This window comes from Cupressus sempervirens, chromosome 1, assembly GCF_028749045.1.
Source record: "Cupressus sempervirens isolate cs-2001-9-10 chromosome 1, ASM2874904v1, whole genome shotgun sequence".
NCBI lineage: Eukaryota > Viridiplantae > Streptophyta > Pinopsida > Cupressales > Cupressaceae > Cupressus > Cupressus sempervirens.
The window spans coordinates 565,998,315-566,013,269 of record NC_143118.1 but is presented as its reverse complement, the minus strand read 5'-3'; the positions used below and the strand labels follow the sequence as shown (position 1 = coordinate 566,013,269).

General features: G+C 35.6%; 2 protein-coding genes across 2 annotated transcripts; one reads left to right on the top strand and one right to left on the bottom strand.

Moving 5' to 3' along the window:
- Positions 1-2,523: 2,523 nt before the first annotated feature.
- Positions 2,524-10,123, top strand: LOC149578689 (cationic amino acid transporter 5-like). Its single transcript, XM_089831083.1, has 3 exons — positions 2,524-2,957; positions 6,388-7,093; positions 9,186-10,123. Exons 1-3 carry the CDS (start codon positions 2,546-2,548, stop codon positions 9,892-9,894), a joined length of 1,827 nt encoding a protein of 608 aa, XP_089687209.1. The 5' UTR covers positions 2,524-2,545; the 3' UTR covers positions 9,895-10,123.
- A 66-nt stretch (positions 10,124-10,189) lies between these two features.
- LOC149578688 (putative UPF0481 protein At3g02645) lies at positions 10,190-14,584 on the bottom strand. The gene is made up of 3 exons (XM_089831090.1): positions 14,466-14,584; positions 14,291-14,364; positions 10,190-12,113 (listed from the first exon to the last, which is right to left on the bottom strand). The coding sequence occupies exon 3, from the start codon at positions 11,977-11,979 to the stop codon at positions 10,345-10,347; it is 1,635 nt and encodes a 544-aa protein (XP_089687216.1). The 5' UTR covers positions 11,980-12,113; positions 14,291-14,364; positions 14,466-14,584; the 3' UTR covers positions 10,190-10,344.
- Positions 14,585-14,955: the final 371 nt, after the last annotated feature.

Genomic DNA, 14,955 nt, shown 5'->3' with positions numbered 1-14,955 from the left:
TTTATCTCATTGTTCTGAATTCCCTATAAGAACTCCACATGATGGCAGAACTAATAGCTCTGATACCACTGTAATGGGCCCTTGTCGCATGCTCAAACATAAATGCTTAAGAACTCCACAGGATGGCAGGACTAATAGCTCTAATACCACTATAATGGGCCCTTGTAATGAGCTCTAATACCACTGTAATGGACACCTAGGAATGCCCAAAAGCTGAACCGAGGCTGAAATTATATTAATGCTGAGAATGTTGCAATCAATTACAAAGAGATGTATTCCAAAGGCCAAACCCTAAGGGAATGACGTCTAGAATGTTACAACAGAGAATGAAAGTCCTCTATTGCCAAAAGAAGGGAGTGTGATTCACACATCCAAGCTCTTATCAAATGCAAGTCATAATCATCCAATGATCAACAATGAGACTTTCAGCCCTATTTATCCTTTTCTTCATCCTTCTGGAAGGAACTAAAACATTAATTAATTGCAAGAGCTAGAAGCTTCCTCCTTCCAATAATTAATGCATACCCTAGAAATTCCTCCCTGGCAATAATTAATTAAATAATGAGAGGCTTCCGTCCTTCCAATAATTAATACATACCCTAGAAGCTACTCCCTTGTAAATAATTAAATTAATTAAATACGAAGTCACCTTTAATTTTTAATTGAATGACTTTATTAGAAATTAATTTAATTTCTTCTTATCCTCCACTTAGACTTTGGAGAACGTGAAAGCTAAAAGATGGGATCATTACATAAAATGAAATGCACTACATACTTTGCTATCAAGTCTATGTCAGTGCAATATAACTCCATAAAAAATGAATATAGTGTTTCCAATAACGAGTTTATCATGTAAATATATCAAATGCTATGATGGGTTTAGGTAGGGCCTCATAAAAAAGCCCCTCCCAAATGTTGGACCCATCTCCCCCTGCAAAAAGAACTAATGCGTGAGCTAAGGAGAAGCCCTAGCTCATGGAAGCAAGCCAACCCATCGCCATACAAAAATCACAACAAACCAAATTAAACATTAACTCTAAACCAAATTTTACTCGAACCTTAAGGGTCTCCTCAACGGTGCTTTATTACATCACCAAATTTTATTTCTCAGGATCAAACATCAAGGTGAAGCTCTATCTTATAGCTACATAAGCCTACTTTGTAATTACATAAATCTACATACTACCAAATTTGCATGACTTTTAATCAGCTTCATGAAGCTTTGGTTAATTTCATGGCACTCATTCATTAGGTCAATTTCATGATTTGATATCTACCTTGATAAAATTCTAAGAATAAGCTAATACAAGACTTATTGTTACTTTAGTTTTGCAATTATATTATATTTTTAAAATGTTGTTGTTTTTAAATGTTATGATGTGAAATCTAGATAATAAAATTTTAAGAATAAACTAATACAAGATTTATTGTTACTTTAGTTTTACAATTTATTATTTTTTTTTAAAATATATTTTTATTTAAGTATTATAATGTGAAATCTACTTTAATAAAATTTCAATAAAGTACTTATTAGTACTTTTGATTTACATTTTAAAAAAAAAAAAACACTGTACTTTTGAAATGTGAACCTTGAATTCTCACATTATATGAAAAAACAAAGAAAAAAGAATGGTACCATGGTTTCATAATATCAATTTATTTCTTCGCACTTCTATTCTAGTCCTAGCACGTGCTAATTACTATACTTGCCATCTTCCACCGTAAGATCTTTGTTCTCCATGAGAGAAGACTTCCCATACTAATGTCTCTCTTCAATTTTCCACACATTTGTCCTCTTCTCAAAGACATGTTAGCCGGCAACTAATCCACGTCAATGCGTGTGAGGAATCTTGATTCCCAATTAGATAATCATACGGCACAATATTTGAATGGAGATTCCGATCTTGTAATAAACCCATTATTTAAAAATTAATATATTAATTACCAATTGCCAATACACAGTATATTCACATTTTAAAAAGGTGTTACTCTTCAGTTTAAGAAATTGTCAGAAAAACCGGAAAAGGGATCTCAGTTTTTGGAGTGTTAACCTTAAGTTTTCCCCATTAAAAAAACAAAAACGAGGAAAATGCACATAATAAAAAATTATCAGCTTGTTTCTTCACAAATTTTATCTTAATCCTAGCATGTGACACTCCATTTTCAAATATCAAAATTTCCTTCATTGTTCCATTTTCGTCCTAGCTTGTGCTATCAGTGGAACAAGTTTGGATACAAGACTTCCCATACCAGGCAATGATTGAAGGCTTTTGCTCAATTTTCCACATATATTTGTCCTGTTCGGAATGCCTAGGAAGTGGTGTCCTTGGCCAGCAATAAATGATAAATCCACATCAATACTTGTGAAGAATCTTGACTACCAATTAAATAATTACATCAATACTTGTGAAGAATCTTGACTCCCAATTAAATAATCACACGAAACAAAATTTGGATGGAGATTTCAATCCTGTAACAACCCACCATTAGTTCTAAAAGACTTTTTTCTCCTCCGTTTTTGTGGAATTTGAGAAGAAGTGTGAGAATGGGTGTGGCACAGGCAGAGAAGAGTAGGAGGAGAAGGGGATGTTTTGAGTGCAGCAAGGAGGATTTTGTGAAGGGGGAGTCATTTGAGAGCTGGGGAAATTACAGGAGGGCTCTTGCTCAGACTGGGCCTCGCTTCAAGGAGCGATTGTTTGCGAGGTCTGACGAAGTTGAAGAGGTGCAGGATCTGAGATTGAGGAGTGAAAATGATATGAAAAGGAGTCTCACATGGTGGGATCTCACCTGGTTTGGCTTCGGAGCTGTTATTGGAGCAGGCATCTTTGTTCTCACTGGAGAGGAGGCCAGAATCAATGCCGGCCCTGCCATTGTTCTCTCCTATGTCGTTTCCGGCCTCTCCGCCATGCTCTCTGTTTTCTGTTACACTGAATTTGCTGTGGAGATACCTGTTGCAGGTGCTCTCTCTCACTTCATATTGTTTTACTTCAATTTCTGCACCTTATATATTTGGGGATTGCTGACCAGTGTAAAAGCATGTGTTTTAGTTCAAATTGCGGCAGCTTATATTTGGGAATTGCTGTCTAGTGTAAAATCTTCTGTTCTAGTTCAAATTCCAGCAGCTTTTGCATTCGGAAATTGTTTTCTACTATAAAACTCTCTGTTTTAGTTCGTAATACAGCAGCTTACATTTGGGAATTGTTATCTAGTGTAAAATCTTGTATTTTAGTTGAAATCGAATGCTGTCTATCATAAAATCTTGTGTTCATGTTGGAGCAGCTTATACTAAAGAATTGATATATGTATCATAAAAGACATAGATGACCATCTCCTTCTCTTCCATCTATTTACAGGTAAATTGATCCTTGTTCAACTCTTACGGTTGTCATCTTCATTTGGATTGTTTACATATATTTCGGAAAGAGTAAAATAAATAAACAAGCTGTGTATGTCTCAATTTAAAATTTCATTCGTTCACAGGGAGATTGATCGGTGTTTATCAGTATAGTTGAAGATTGATTGTTTAGGAAAAATCGATTCTTTATCGAATTGCGCTTCACAATGGTCTGTTACAGGGCTGAAATTTATTATCCAATTGTTCTTTGTAGTGGTCCGGTTTACTTTATTTCTTAATAAAAAAACCGATTTCTTATCCAATAGTTGGCTGATTTTTAATAAGTACTCTGTAAGATTGTTATGTGAATATCAGGATTTAACACTGTGATTTTTGAGTCGAATTTGATGACCCATGTTTCATGAGTAGTGATTCAACATGAATCCATCTCTCATGAGAATAAATGGAACACTTAGCACTCATTGGATCTAGGTGATGCTCACAGGGGTGAAGCACCGGGACTTCCCGGGAGGTCACCCATCCCAGTACTACTCCAGCCTGAGCGCGCTTAACTTCGGAGTTTCCTCACAGTTAAACCCAAAGCTTGCAACCCCATTTGCAAAACCTTCACCAAGTGTTGTGCCTTATGAACCATTCATTAGAAAGCCCCTTAAGCTCATCAATTGATAAGTAGGAGATGATTTCCACAGCTAGTCAAATTGTGATGTGAATATTAGGATTTAACTGTGTGATTTTTGAGTCAAACTCGATGACCCATGTTTCTGTATGGGATTATTTTTGGCTGATCCTCTCTGGTTGAGGGCAGATTTTTATTATTATTAGGTTGCTTTTGTAATAGCCCTCACTTTCTGTATGGGATTATTTATTTGTCAAAACGTAACCTTTTATTATTGGGAGATTTTATTTTGTAATAATATTTGAAAATTAATTATAATCTATTTCTATAAGAGCTTCACAATTTCTCGTTGTGTTGTAGACTCTTGTTTACAGATCTTCAAATTCAATCTATTAATATATTAATGTCTTTTATGTTTTATTTAAAGATTGCAACCCTTCTTCAACATTAAAAAAAGATAAGTAGGAGATAATTTCCACAGCAAGTCAAATTGTGATATTGCTATCAAGATTTAACGTGTGATTTTGAGTCAAATTCATTGACTTATGTTTCATGAATAGTGATTCAACAGGAATCCATCTCTCATGAGAATATATAAAAAAATTAAGCTTATATCCATTCTTAAAAATAGTTATAAGAATAGCTATTCTCAAATCGTATGCCTGGAGAATAGGAGACCACTTTGTAGGCAGGTCGAGTCTCGCTTATTACTCACTATTTTTAACACCAACAGCAGAAAAATACCGGAAAACTGCAAATTCTACTGTTATTTACCTATTTTTAACAGCAGCAACAAAATTATATGAAAATGTCGAAATGCTACAAAAATTAACAGACTTGCGCCCTCCATTTAAGAATTCCAAACAGAGAATTGATCTTCAAGCCTCCGATTTCCCCCAAAATCGATCATAAGTACGGCTTATCCTCCGATTTTCAAAGCAAACAAATTAACAAATCATGAATTATCTTTCAATCTTTTGATCTTACATAGACTTCTAATTCTGTGGGCACGCGGATCATTTGCATAAGTATTTTACAGTGCCGCACACTACACCAAATTTTAACATAAAAAAAGAATGCAGAAAAACACCTTAATTCTGCAAAATCTCAGACACTTGCACTGTAATAAGGATCCCTAAGAGAGAATCAATCTTCAAGCACCCAGAAAATTTCCCCCAAATCGATCACATGTATGGGTTATGTATGGCTTATCGTCCCATTTTCAGAAACTTCCAGAAATCGTAAGGAAATTCAAAGCAGCTTCTCAATCTGATGTTACAGGCCAAAAAAAACTGTGTGCCGGCGGATCGTTTGAACATCTAAAAGAATCAAATTGGGAGATTTTCGAAACCCTAGAACAAATAAATAAGAAATCATCAGAAAAAAAATCAATCAATTGCACCTTTCGCAGCTTCTCAGTCTTAATCGTTTGAATATCTAAGAGTGGAATTGGGAGATTTTCAAAACCCTACAGCAAAAGATTACAAATCATCCAAAAAAATTCAATAAATTTCATTCTTTCGCAGCTTCTAAATCTTACATAGACCTAAAATTCTCTGTGCAAGCGAATCGTTTGAACATCTAAGAGTGAAACTGGGAGATTTTCAAAACCCTAGAACAAATAAATAAGAAATCATCCAAAAAAACTCAATCTACTCAATCTTTAAAAGACCTCAATTTCTAGATGCAGCCGTATCGTTTGCATAAATACCTTACAATGCCGAATACATTAAATTTTTTTAGCACCAGTGCAAAAATGCGGAAATATACCGAAATACTGCAAAATGTTAAAGACTTGCGACCTACAATAAGGAATCCTTAAAAGACAATCCTTCTTCGAACAGCCAAATTTTTTGCCCCAAATCTATCTCATGCATGGCTTATCGTCCGTTTTTCAGAAACTTGGATCAATCGTTAAGAAATTTATTCAATCGCATCCTGTGGCAGCTTCTCAATCTTATGTTACAGGCCTCGAAGTCTGGGGGCATAAGGATCGTTTGAATATCCAAGAATGGAATTGGGAAAAACTGCAGTAGAAAATAACGAATCATCCAAAAACATTCAATCAATTGCATCCTTTCGCAGCTTCTTAATCTTACAAAGACATCCAATTCTCTGTGCAAATGGATCCTTTGAGTATCTAAGAGTGGAATTGGAAGATTTTCAAAACCCTACGGCAGAAAATAACAAATCATCCAAAGAAATTCAATAAACTACATCCTTCCCCAGCTTCTCAATCTTATATAGACCTCAAAATTTGTGTGCAGGCGGATCCTTTGCATATCTAAGAGTGGAATTGGGAGATTTTGAAAACCCTACAGCAAATGAAAGACAAATCATCCAAAACAAAAAAATCAAACAATTCCATCCTTCCGCAGCATATCAATCTTACACAGAACTCAAATTCTCTGTGCAGGTGGATCCTTTGCATACCTGAGAGTAGAACTGGGAGATTTCGCAGCATTCATCGCGGCGGCGAACATTGTCCTCGAAGGGCTGATCGGCGGAGCGGCGGTGGCGAGGACATGGACCTCCTACTTCGCCACACTTCTGAACCACCACCCAACAGACTTCCGCATCCACGTCCGCGGCCTAGCAAACGACTACAACATGCTCGACCCCATTGCGGTGGTCGTGCTGGCACTGACGGCCATGCTCGCAATGCGCAGCACCCGCGCCACGTCATACCTGAACTGGATCGCAACGGCCATCAACATGTGCGTGATTCTGTTTGTGATCGTTGCCGCCTTCGCTCACGCAAACACAGCAAACCTGAGGCCGTTTCTGCCATTCGGGCCAAAAGGGGTTTTCAGGGCTGCCGCCGTCATATATTTTGCCTATGGCGGATACGACGCCATTGCGACGATGGCGGAGGAGACGAAGAACCCGTCGAGAGATATACCGCTGGGTCTGCTCACCTCCATGTCCGCCATTACTGTGATCTACTGCCTAATGGCTCTGGCTCTCTGTATGATGCAAAGCTACAAGGTTCTGGACGAGGATGCTGCCTTTTCTATTGCATTTGGGGCGGCAGGGATGCACTGGGCAAAGTACTTGGTGGCGCTTGGGGCTCTCAAGGGCATGACCACCGTGCTTATGGTCGGTACTGTCTCCCAGGCCAGGTACTTTTTTTGTGTTTGCTTTTCCTCTGCAATCATGGACAATTTTAGTATTCAGTTTGAGGAGATAAGATTGTAGAAACTGTTAACCTTTTGTGCTTTTTGGGGGGGCCCAAAATTAAAATCTTCTATTTCAATGAATGTAGTTATTGTATATAGTTGCAAACTTTTTGATCAAAATTTTCTACTGGAAATATGATTTTGAGAGCAGATTACAGACTTTTGGTCCCCTGTTCCTAGAAACATGTTGCGCTGTTCTTGGGTTCATAAGCTGTGTTTTTGTCTGATAGAAATTGTAGAAAATCTTTCATTTCAACTATTGTGCCATTTTCATCACTGACCAAAGTAAAAAAAATTTGATCAAAAATTACTACTCAAGATCGATCTTAAAAATAGATTACAGGCTTTGTATTTCTTTGGTCCCTGTTTTAAAAAACATGATGGGTTGCTTTCATCTGATAGACTTGAATCATTGTTTTTTCATCATTAGCTGTAGACTGTAAGCTTCTTGATTAAAATTCACTGTTGAAGACCTCATATCAACAGCAGATCACAGACTTCATAACTTAATTCTTTATCAAAATTCACTGCTGAAGACCTCATACCAACAGCAGATCACAGACTTCATAACTCTTTGGTCCTATTATTAAAAAAATTTCATTTCAATCATTAGCTCAAGTTGTAAACTTTTGGATCAAAATTTACTGGGTAAGATCTGATCTTAAGAGCATATTACCAACTTTACATGGCTTCCATCCTGTTTCGAGAAACATGATACATTGCTCTTGGGTCTCATAAGCTCCTTTGGTTATTAAAAATCTCTCATTTCAATCATTTAACTTAAGTTGTAAACTTCTTGATCAAAATTTACAGGTTAAGATCTGATCTTAAGAGCATATTACTAACTTTACATGGCTTCCATCCTGTTTCTAGAAACATGATGCATTGCTCTTGGGTCTTGTAAGCTCCTTTGGTCTAATAGACATTAAAAATCTCTCATTTCAATCATTTAACTGAAGTTGTAAGCTTCTTGATCAAAATTTACTGATTAAGACCTGATCTTAAGAGCATATTACTAACTTTACATGGCTTCCATCCTGTTTCTAGAAACATGATGCATTGCTCTTGGGTCTCGTAAGCTCCTCTGGTTTCTTAAGAGCTTATTACTAACTTTACATGGCTTCCATCCTGTTTCTAGAAACATGATGCATTGCTCTTGGGTCTCATAAGCTCCTCTGGTTTCTTAAGAGCTTATTACTAACTTTACATGGCTTCCATCCTGTTTCTACAAACATGATGCACTGCTCTTGGGTTTTGTAAGATCCTTTGGTCTAATGAGCATTATTAAAAATCTCTCACTTTAATATTTAACGTAAGTTGTTAACTTTTTTATCAAGATTTACTTAAGATCTGACCTTAAGGGCAGATTACCAATTTTATATGGCTTCCTTCTTGTTTCTAGAAACACGATGCATTGCTCTAGGATCTAGTAAGCTTCATTGGTCTAATAGATATTATTAAAAATCTTTGTAAAGAGCAGATTACAGACTTCATATCACTTTGGACCCCCTTTTCTATAAACACGGTGTGCTGGTCTTGGGGTCCTAGAAGCTCCTTTTGTCTGGTGGACATTATTAAAAATCTTTCATTTCAACCATTGCAACATTTCTTTCATTAGACAAAGTTGCAAACTTCCTGATCAAAATTCGCTCATAATATCTAATGTCGAAAGTAGATTTCAAACTTCCCTACTCTTTGTTCCCCTATTTCTTTATACATTGTACACTACACTTAGGTTTCCATAGACTGCTTTGGTCTTACAGACATTTTTAAAAATCTTTTCAACATTGGACAAAGTTGTAGACTTATCACAATTAACTACAGAAGATTTAATATCAAATTGATTACAAACTTTATATGTTACAAGTATCTTGTTTCTAAAATGCTGTTAAATCGCATAAACTGCTTTGCTCTCTTCACTGTTATAAACATCATTCATTTCATTCATTGTGGCTGTGCCACCATTGTTATTTTAGACAAATCAGTACCAAATGTATATCTCTAATATTAGAACTCTATTTGGCATTTGTAACAGATACATCACCCACATTGCAAGGACACACATGATTCCATCATGGTTTGCATTGGTGAACGAGTACACAGGTACACCCATTAATGCCACGTTGGTGATGACAGCTGCCACTGCTTGCGTGGCATTCTTCTCGAGCCTGAATGTGCTTTCCAGCCTTCTCTCAATCAGCACACTCTTCATCTTCATGATGATGGCAATTGCTCTGCTAGTGAGGAGACACTACGTGAAGGGACTAACCTCTCCTACTCACCTTCACCGCCTCGTATCTCTCATCATTGTCATAATTTGCTCCTCCGTGGCAACTTCAGTTTACTGGGCAGTTAGTGACGGTTGGGTGGGTTACGTTGTGAGCATTTCAGTGTGGCTGGCGGCCACAAGTGCAATGGCATTGTATGTTCCACAGCAGAGGACTCCTAAAGTGTGGGGGGTGCCCTTGGTGCCATGGCTCCCCTCACTCTCTATTGCAATCAATGTGTTCCTCATGGGCTCTCTCGAAACCCAGACTTTTGTTAGGTTTGGGATTTGTACAGCTGCCATGCTTGTCTATTATGTCTTGTTTGGCCTCCATGCTACCTATGATGTTGCCCATTTGCCTTCTGCAAAATATGATGAGCTTGTCAAACCTCTTCCACCATCTACTTCAGATGTTGAAAATGGAGGAGAATCTCAGAGTAACATTTCTGGTCATGGAGATCAGCCAGAGAAACACTAGTGATACATCATGTAAAATAATCTGCATTTTTAGTTTGCATCAGCCAGCGGCAATAGTGATGATGTAAAGTAATTTATCATTTTTAGTTTGCACTTTGCATTTACTAGAACAGCAATAGGTAGTCACATAAAAGTCTTCTATTTTATTCTATTCTAAACATAAAAACCTCACTCAATTATAGATATACTTTTCCAAAGTTTTTAAATAAAGAAATCATACATACATCCAATTCCTGGTCAAGGAAGGTTAATAGCTAGACGGATTCATTATTGGTTCATTACTTTTGAATAAAAGATTTAGTCTTGCAACATGTTTATACTATATATTATGAAATAATTACAGCTGTAAACTATAAAATAAGCAAATGTTGATGAAGATGGACATATCTATTACATAAGAATCTAGGAATGCATAGAGAGAAGCCATTTCCCATTTAAAGTATTGTCCTGGTTATTTTTTAACGGTGAAGATTGTTTGCACAGCAGCCAAGCCAAGCAGAAGTGCTGCCGCCACAAGGGAGATGATATACCATGGTTTGGAGCAACGCTCTTGTCTAAACTGACCAAGCCAAACTTTAGGCCTGCTCTTAAGATGTGCTCTCACCTTTTTAACAACTTCCTTGTATGGTTGATATGGACTGTCAGTAATTCCCTTGCAAAGATCATTAATGGTGGCAGCTATTTCTTCGTCACTACCGACCAGGCTTTTGATGACTCTGCCTTGCTTAAGAAGCCCAACATCTACAGAGGTGTCTATTAGCTCATCCATTAAGTGGAGGTAATTTGAAATTACTGTGGGTTCTGAAGACAATCTGCAGCCTTGACACTCTTCAAATGCAATTAAATTCCTCAGAAGTATTTCGGTGTCATCATCAACAGTAATTTCGGGAAAGTAAAATGTGCTGCTTAGAAAGTATCTGCCTTCAAACTTGACTTCGCCTGTATTGCTGGGCTTAAATATGATGCCAGCCTTATGCAACTTTTCAGCTGAGGGAGTAGAACCATCATCTTTAGGGAAATTCAAATCATCAGTAGGATTTGTTGCGGAAGCAGTAGATTCAGAACATGAATATGTTAATATATCTTTGATCACCCTTCTAGACAAATCCAAAAGATGAGAGGCGCCATTAATATGCTTTCTCAAGCTTGACCTAATTTTATCATCAATCTTGTTTTCCTCTATCTTACCATACGATGATGGAAAAGAGAAGGGAAAACCTCTAAACTCCGGCAAGGGAAATAGTAAAGTAACCAATTTTGACAACACCTCGTCCTCATTTTTAGATTGCAATGCAAGTATTTTTCTGAGAACGAAGAGTGGAATTTGGTTTTCCAGCTTCATAATGTCTCTCATTATCTCATACCTAAATATGTTTTGACGACCATTGTACTCAAAAAGCATGCTGAAAGGCTCTTGCTTTTTTGCACGCTCTTCTGCCTTGGCTGGTTTTGTAGTGTCTTCTTGCTTAGGTGATTTTGTAACTGAAGTACGAAAGAACTCTAAAATAAAGCATGCATCCATTGTGAACATCCAGCACAGAGTTTCTTTACTGTATTCCTTTGCTGAATCTTTGTAGCAATTTCTAATCTCCTCTTCTAAATTCTGAACCTCTGCAATTAATTTATTAATTGTTAAACCGCGACTCCTTTCTATTGTTCTCTGCACTGCTTCCAGCTTATAATCATCGATTGCATAGAGATGTTCATTGGTCTTAGGATGATGATGATGATAAGGTCCGAAGGAAGCAACGAGAGGAACATATGCCGCCGGCTTGGGAGACCTAATGGTTGCGGGCACCCTATAAATACACACATGAGAAGGCTGCCCTTTCTTATACTGCAGAGTGCAAAACCTATTTTTAACTTGAATAATCCATGATGACTCGCTCGCTGTTAAACTTTCTACGGAACAGATCGGTGTCAGACTCGCGATCTCTCTTTTACTGCTACTTCTTTCTGCCTCCAAATGATCGGTCGTGGTATTATTCCTGGATGATACTGTCTCCAAATGATCGAGCAAGTCTCTGAATTCTTCATCGATTCGGGGTGGAGCTTGTTTTGAGTGCGAAATTTCTTGTGAACTCATATCTGTCCTTGGATCAACTCTACTCAAAACTTCACCTGTGCTTCGAATTTTTGTGGGGAACCACGTATCCAGCTGTGGAGGTTTAGATCGACGATAACTGTTGGATTTTTACTGCTCTGCTCATAGAACTACGCCTTCAGACAAAATAGCAATATAAAAGATAATGGATTAGTTTCGACGAGGAGTGAGTGCGTCGGCAAAAGAGTAAAATTGATATATAGTACATTGATGTTGAATGAAGCTGTTGATCAAATTTTAAAAAATCTAAAATATGTTTTTTCCTTTCACATTTGAACTTTTTTAAACATTTGTTCTTTAGAATCTGCATATTTTTTTGGTCTAAAATAGCAAAACAAAATGAAAAAAAATCATTGTGCTTTTGTAAATTTGGGAAAAAAAAAAATCTACTTTTTCCTTATCTTTGATATATTTTGTGTGGAGCTTAACGAGTGCCATGTTAAATACCATAAGAGAGTTTTAAAATATGAAATATGTGAAAAAAAAATAAGATCCAAGTAAAATGCACTTAAATTGAATAGTGAACTTTGAAAACTCTTAGATTGTATAGAGAAACAACATCTAAATAAAATAATTCCTGATAAATCTTTTTTTCTTCAGTTATAATAATAATTAATTTACATAGCAAAGTTGATGCTCATAACATAATCTACCTTTAAAAAATGTCATAACAAATAAATAAATGTTAAATGTTTAAGTAATATTAAAAATTAGTAAAGTAAATGTATGTTCTCAAATCTGTGATAGTTTTAAATTGTATTTTCAATTTTTGAAATTTAGGTCTTATTGTGTGTTGTTTTATGCCATTCTTATTATTGTAAGAGTTATTTCAATATGTATACTTCAATTATGCAAGCAATTTTGTAAATGAAAGTTTCAATAGTTTATATGGTGACAAATTCATCTAAATTTATTTTTTAAATCACGAGTGTGTTAGAGAAGCTTTAATCTTGAAATTTGAATTTTAGGTTTTACTATGCAAACCTTTTTTATCGTAAACCAACCTAGTATATCTAATACAAGTTGGTCATCTATAAATTTATGTAAATTTTTTTTTTTTTTTAATAAGACTGAGGGATTTGTTTAGTTTGGTTCATTCCTATCATTATACTTTAAAACCAGGCTTCTAAGATTCCTAACATGTTTATAGATTTGGACCCTTTATCATGAATAACAAAATGAGTAGACAAAAGGATGCTTAAAGAAATTTTAAAAAAGGTAAGAAGTAAACAAATAACAAATTGACTATATAATCCAGACTTCATTTCTTATGATGTAACCTTTCAACTTTAGGAATAGACCAAAGGTCCATTGTCAATTATACTAATATTTAATATATTAAATATTCAGATGGAAAATTTTATATAAGACATTAACAAATTCTTGGTGGACACTTTTGAATTGTATTTCTATTTGTATTGCATTTTAAAATTTACATAAAATTATTAATTAAATAATTACATATTATTATATAATTTATAAGAATGGAAACTAATAACAATGAGTGAGGGATTGGACATTGATTATTTATGACAATTTCTTTAATGTTTCATATTAAGTACAATAAATATTCAATTAGATTCTATTCAAATATTTCATATTAATATAAATAGGCAAATTATTTTTGAAAATTAATAATTTAGTTTTATAATAGGGATCTCTAAATTGTTGTTCAAATTTATAAAAGATATTTATTCTAAATTAAACATAATTAATATTAAATATATTTGTAAACTAATAAAACAAATAAGAAGTAATCGAGTTGACTTTACCAAAAGAAAACTCAATTCTATACAAAATAAAAGAAAATCCCCAATAACTTGAAAAAAAGAATAAAATATACAAGAAACAACCAGAAATTGAACTGCAGCTAAATGTCACAGCAGTAATTTGCAATCAGTTGTAAAAATGGACTTTCATGGTATAGTTTTGTTACTTCAATTTAATCATTACTATGGAGGGAAAATAACTATTTTAAAGGAGTTGATTTCCTTCTACCATAAGAGCTCTCAACTTATTTTATATAAATTTTGAATTTTAGTCAATTATAGACAAGAATTTTATTTTAAAGAAATGTCTGATTTCTACTTTAGAAAATTCTTCAAGTAATAAAAACTTTTGAAATTGAATCCAAAATCTGCTGTCTTTAGGAAAGGCTAGGTACTTGTAAATCCATGTTTATTTGTGTAAGTAAACAAATAATTGCTCTTAATTGCTGAACTAATCGCAGATATAGCAGAGCCCTGAAACACCTCAGAAATGGAAAAAAAATGAGAGCTGCATCGCTGGGTACCTGATGAACGAACTGGTGAAACCGAAGCTCCCCTACTTGGAAAATAATGATTCAAGCCTTTAGCTTTTAAGAATCTGTGCGAGTACATAAAAATAACACGATTATATTAGTGTTGTATCACTGTAAAAACGCAGGCATTATGCAAGCAAAGAAACCAAAGCAGGGTTCCACTCACCATGATTTCTTTGTTGCTTGAGGGCTCATAACTTTTCTTCTACTCGGAGAATATCTCGACTCGTTGTGACTTCATAGCAAAGTAGGTAGCTTAATTGTCACGCACTTACCGGTTTCCTTTTCTTTTGCAAAAATTTTTTTTCCCTGATTCGATATTTACAACTCATCCGGCGCACTAAAACAAAGCAGACTAAAAAGAAAGGAGCCGTCTATGCTGCCCGTACTGAAAGATACTGTAAGGGGTGGATGATTCGCATAAGGGGAAATGCTGTCCCTCGGTTGAGACGGAGGTTTTTGATCGGCTTGTCGGCTGTACGGACAATTTCTATTGCGAAGTGGGCTGGGCACTTATAACTATTATAGGGGGAAGAAGAGTACCCCGACCGTTCTGAAACGAACGTCTACGTGATTGCTTTTATTCTCCAAAGCGAAGTGTCATGGTGCAGAGATGCAAGGAGGCACACAACAGCTATCAACGAGCAGAGTGTTCA

Bases quoted from the DNA above. Each gene is read 5' to 3' on its own strand.
- LOC149578688 (XM_089831090.1), bottom strand. From the start codon at position 11,979: ATGAGTTCACAAGAAATTTCGCACTCAAAACAAGCTCCACCCCGAATC.
- LOC149578689 (XM_089831083.1), top strand. From the start codon at position 2,546: ATGGGTGTGGCACAGGCAGAGAAGAGTAGGAGGAGAAGGGGATGTTTT. The intron at 2,958-6,387 runs GTGCTCTCTCTC...TTCTCTGTGCAG, and splicing joins TGTGGAGATACCTGTTGCAG to GTGGATCCTTTGCATACCTG. The intron at 7,094-9,185 runs GTACTTTTTTTG...CATTTGTAACAG, and splicing joins GGTACTGTCTCCCAGGCCAG to ATACATCACCCACATTGCAA.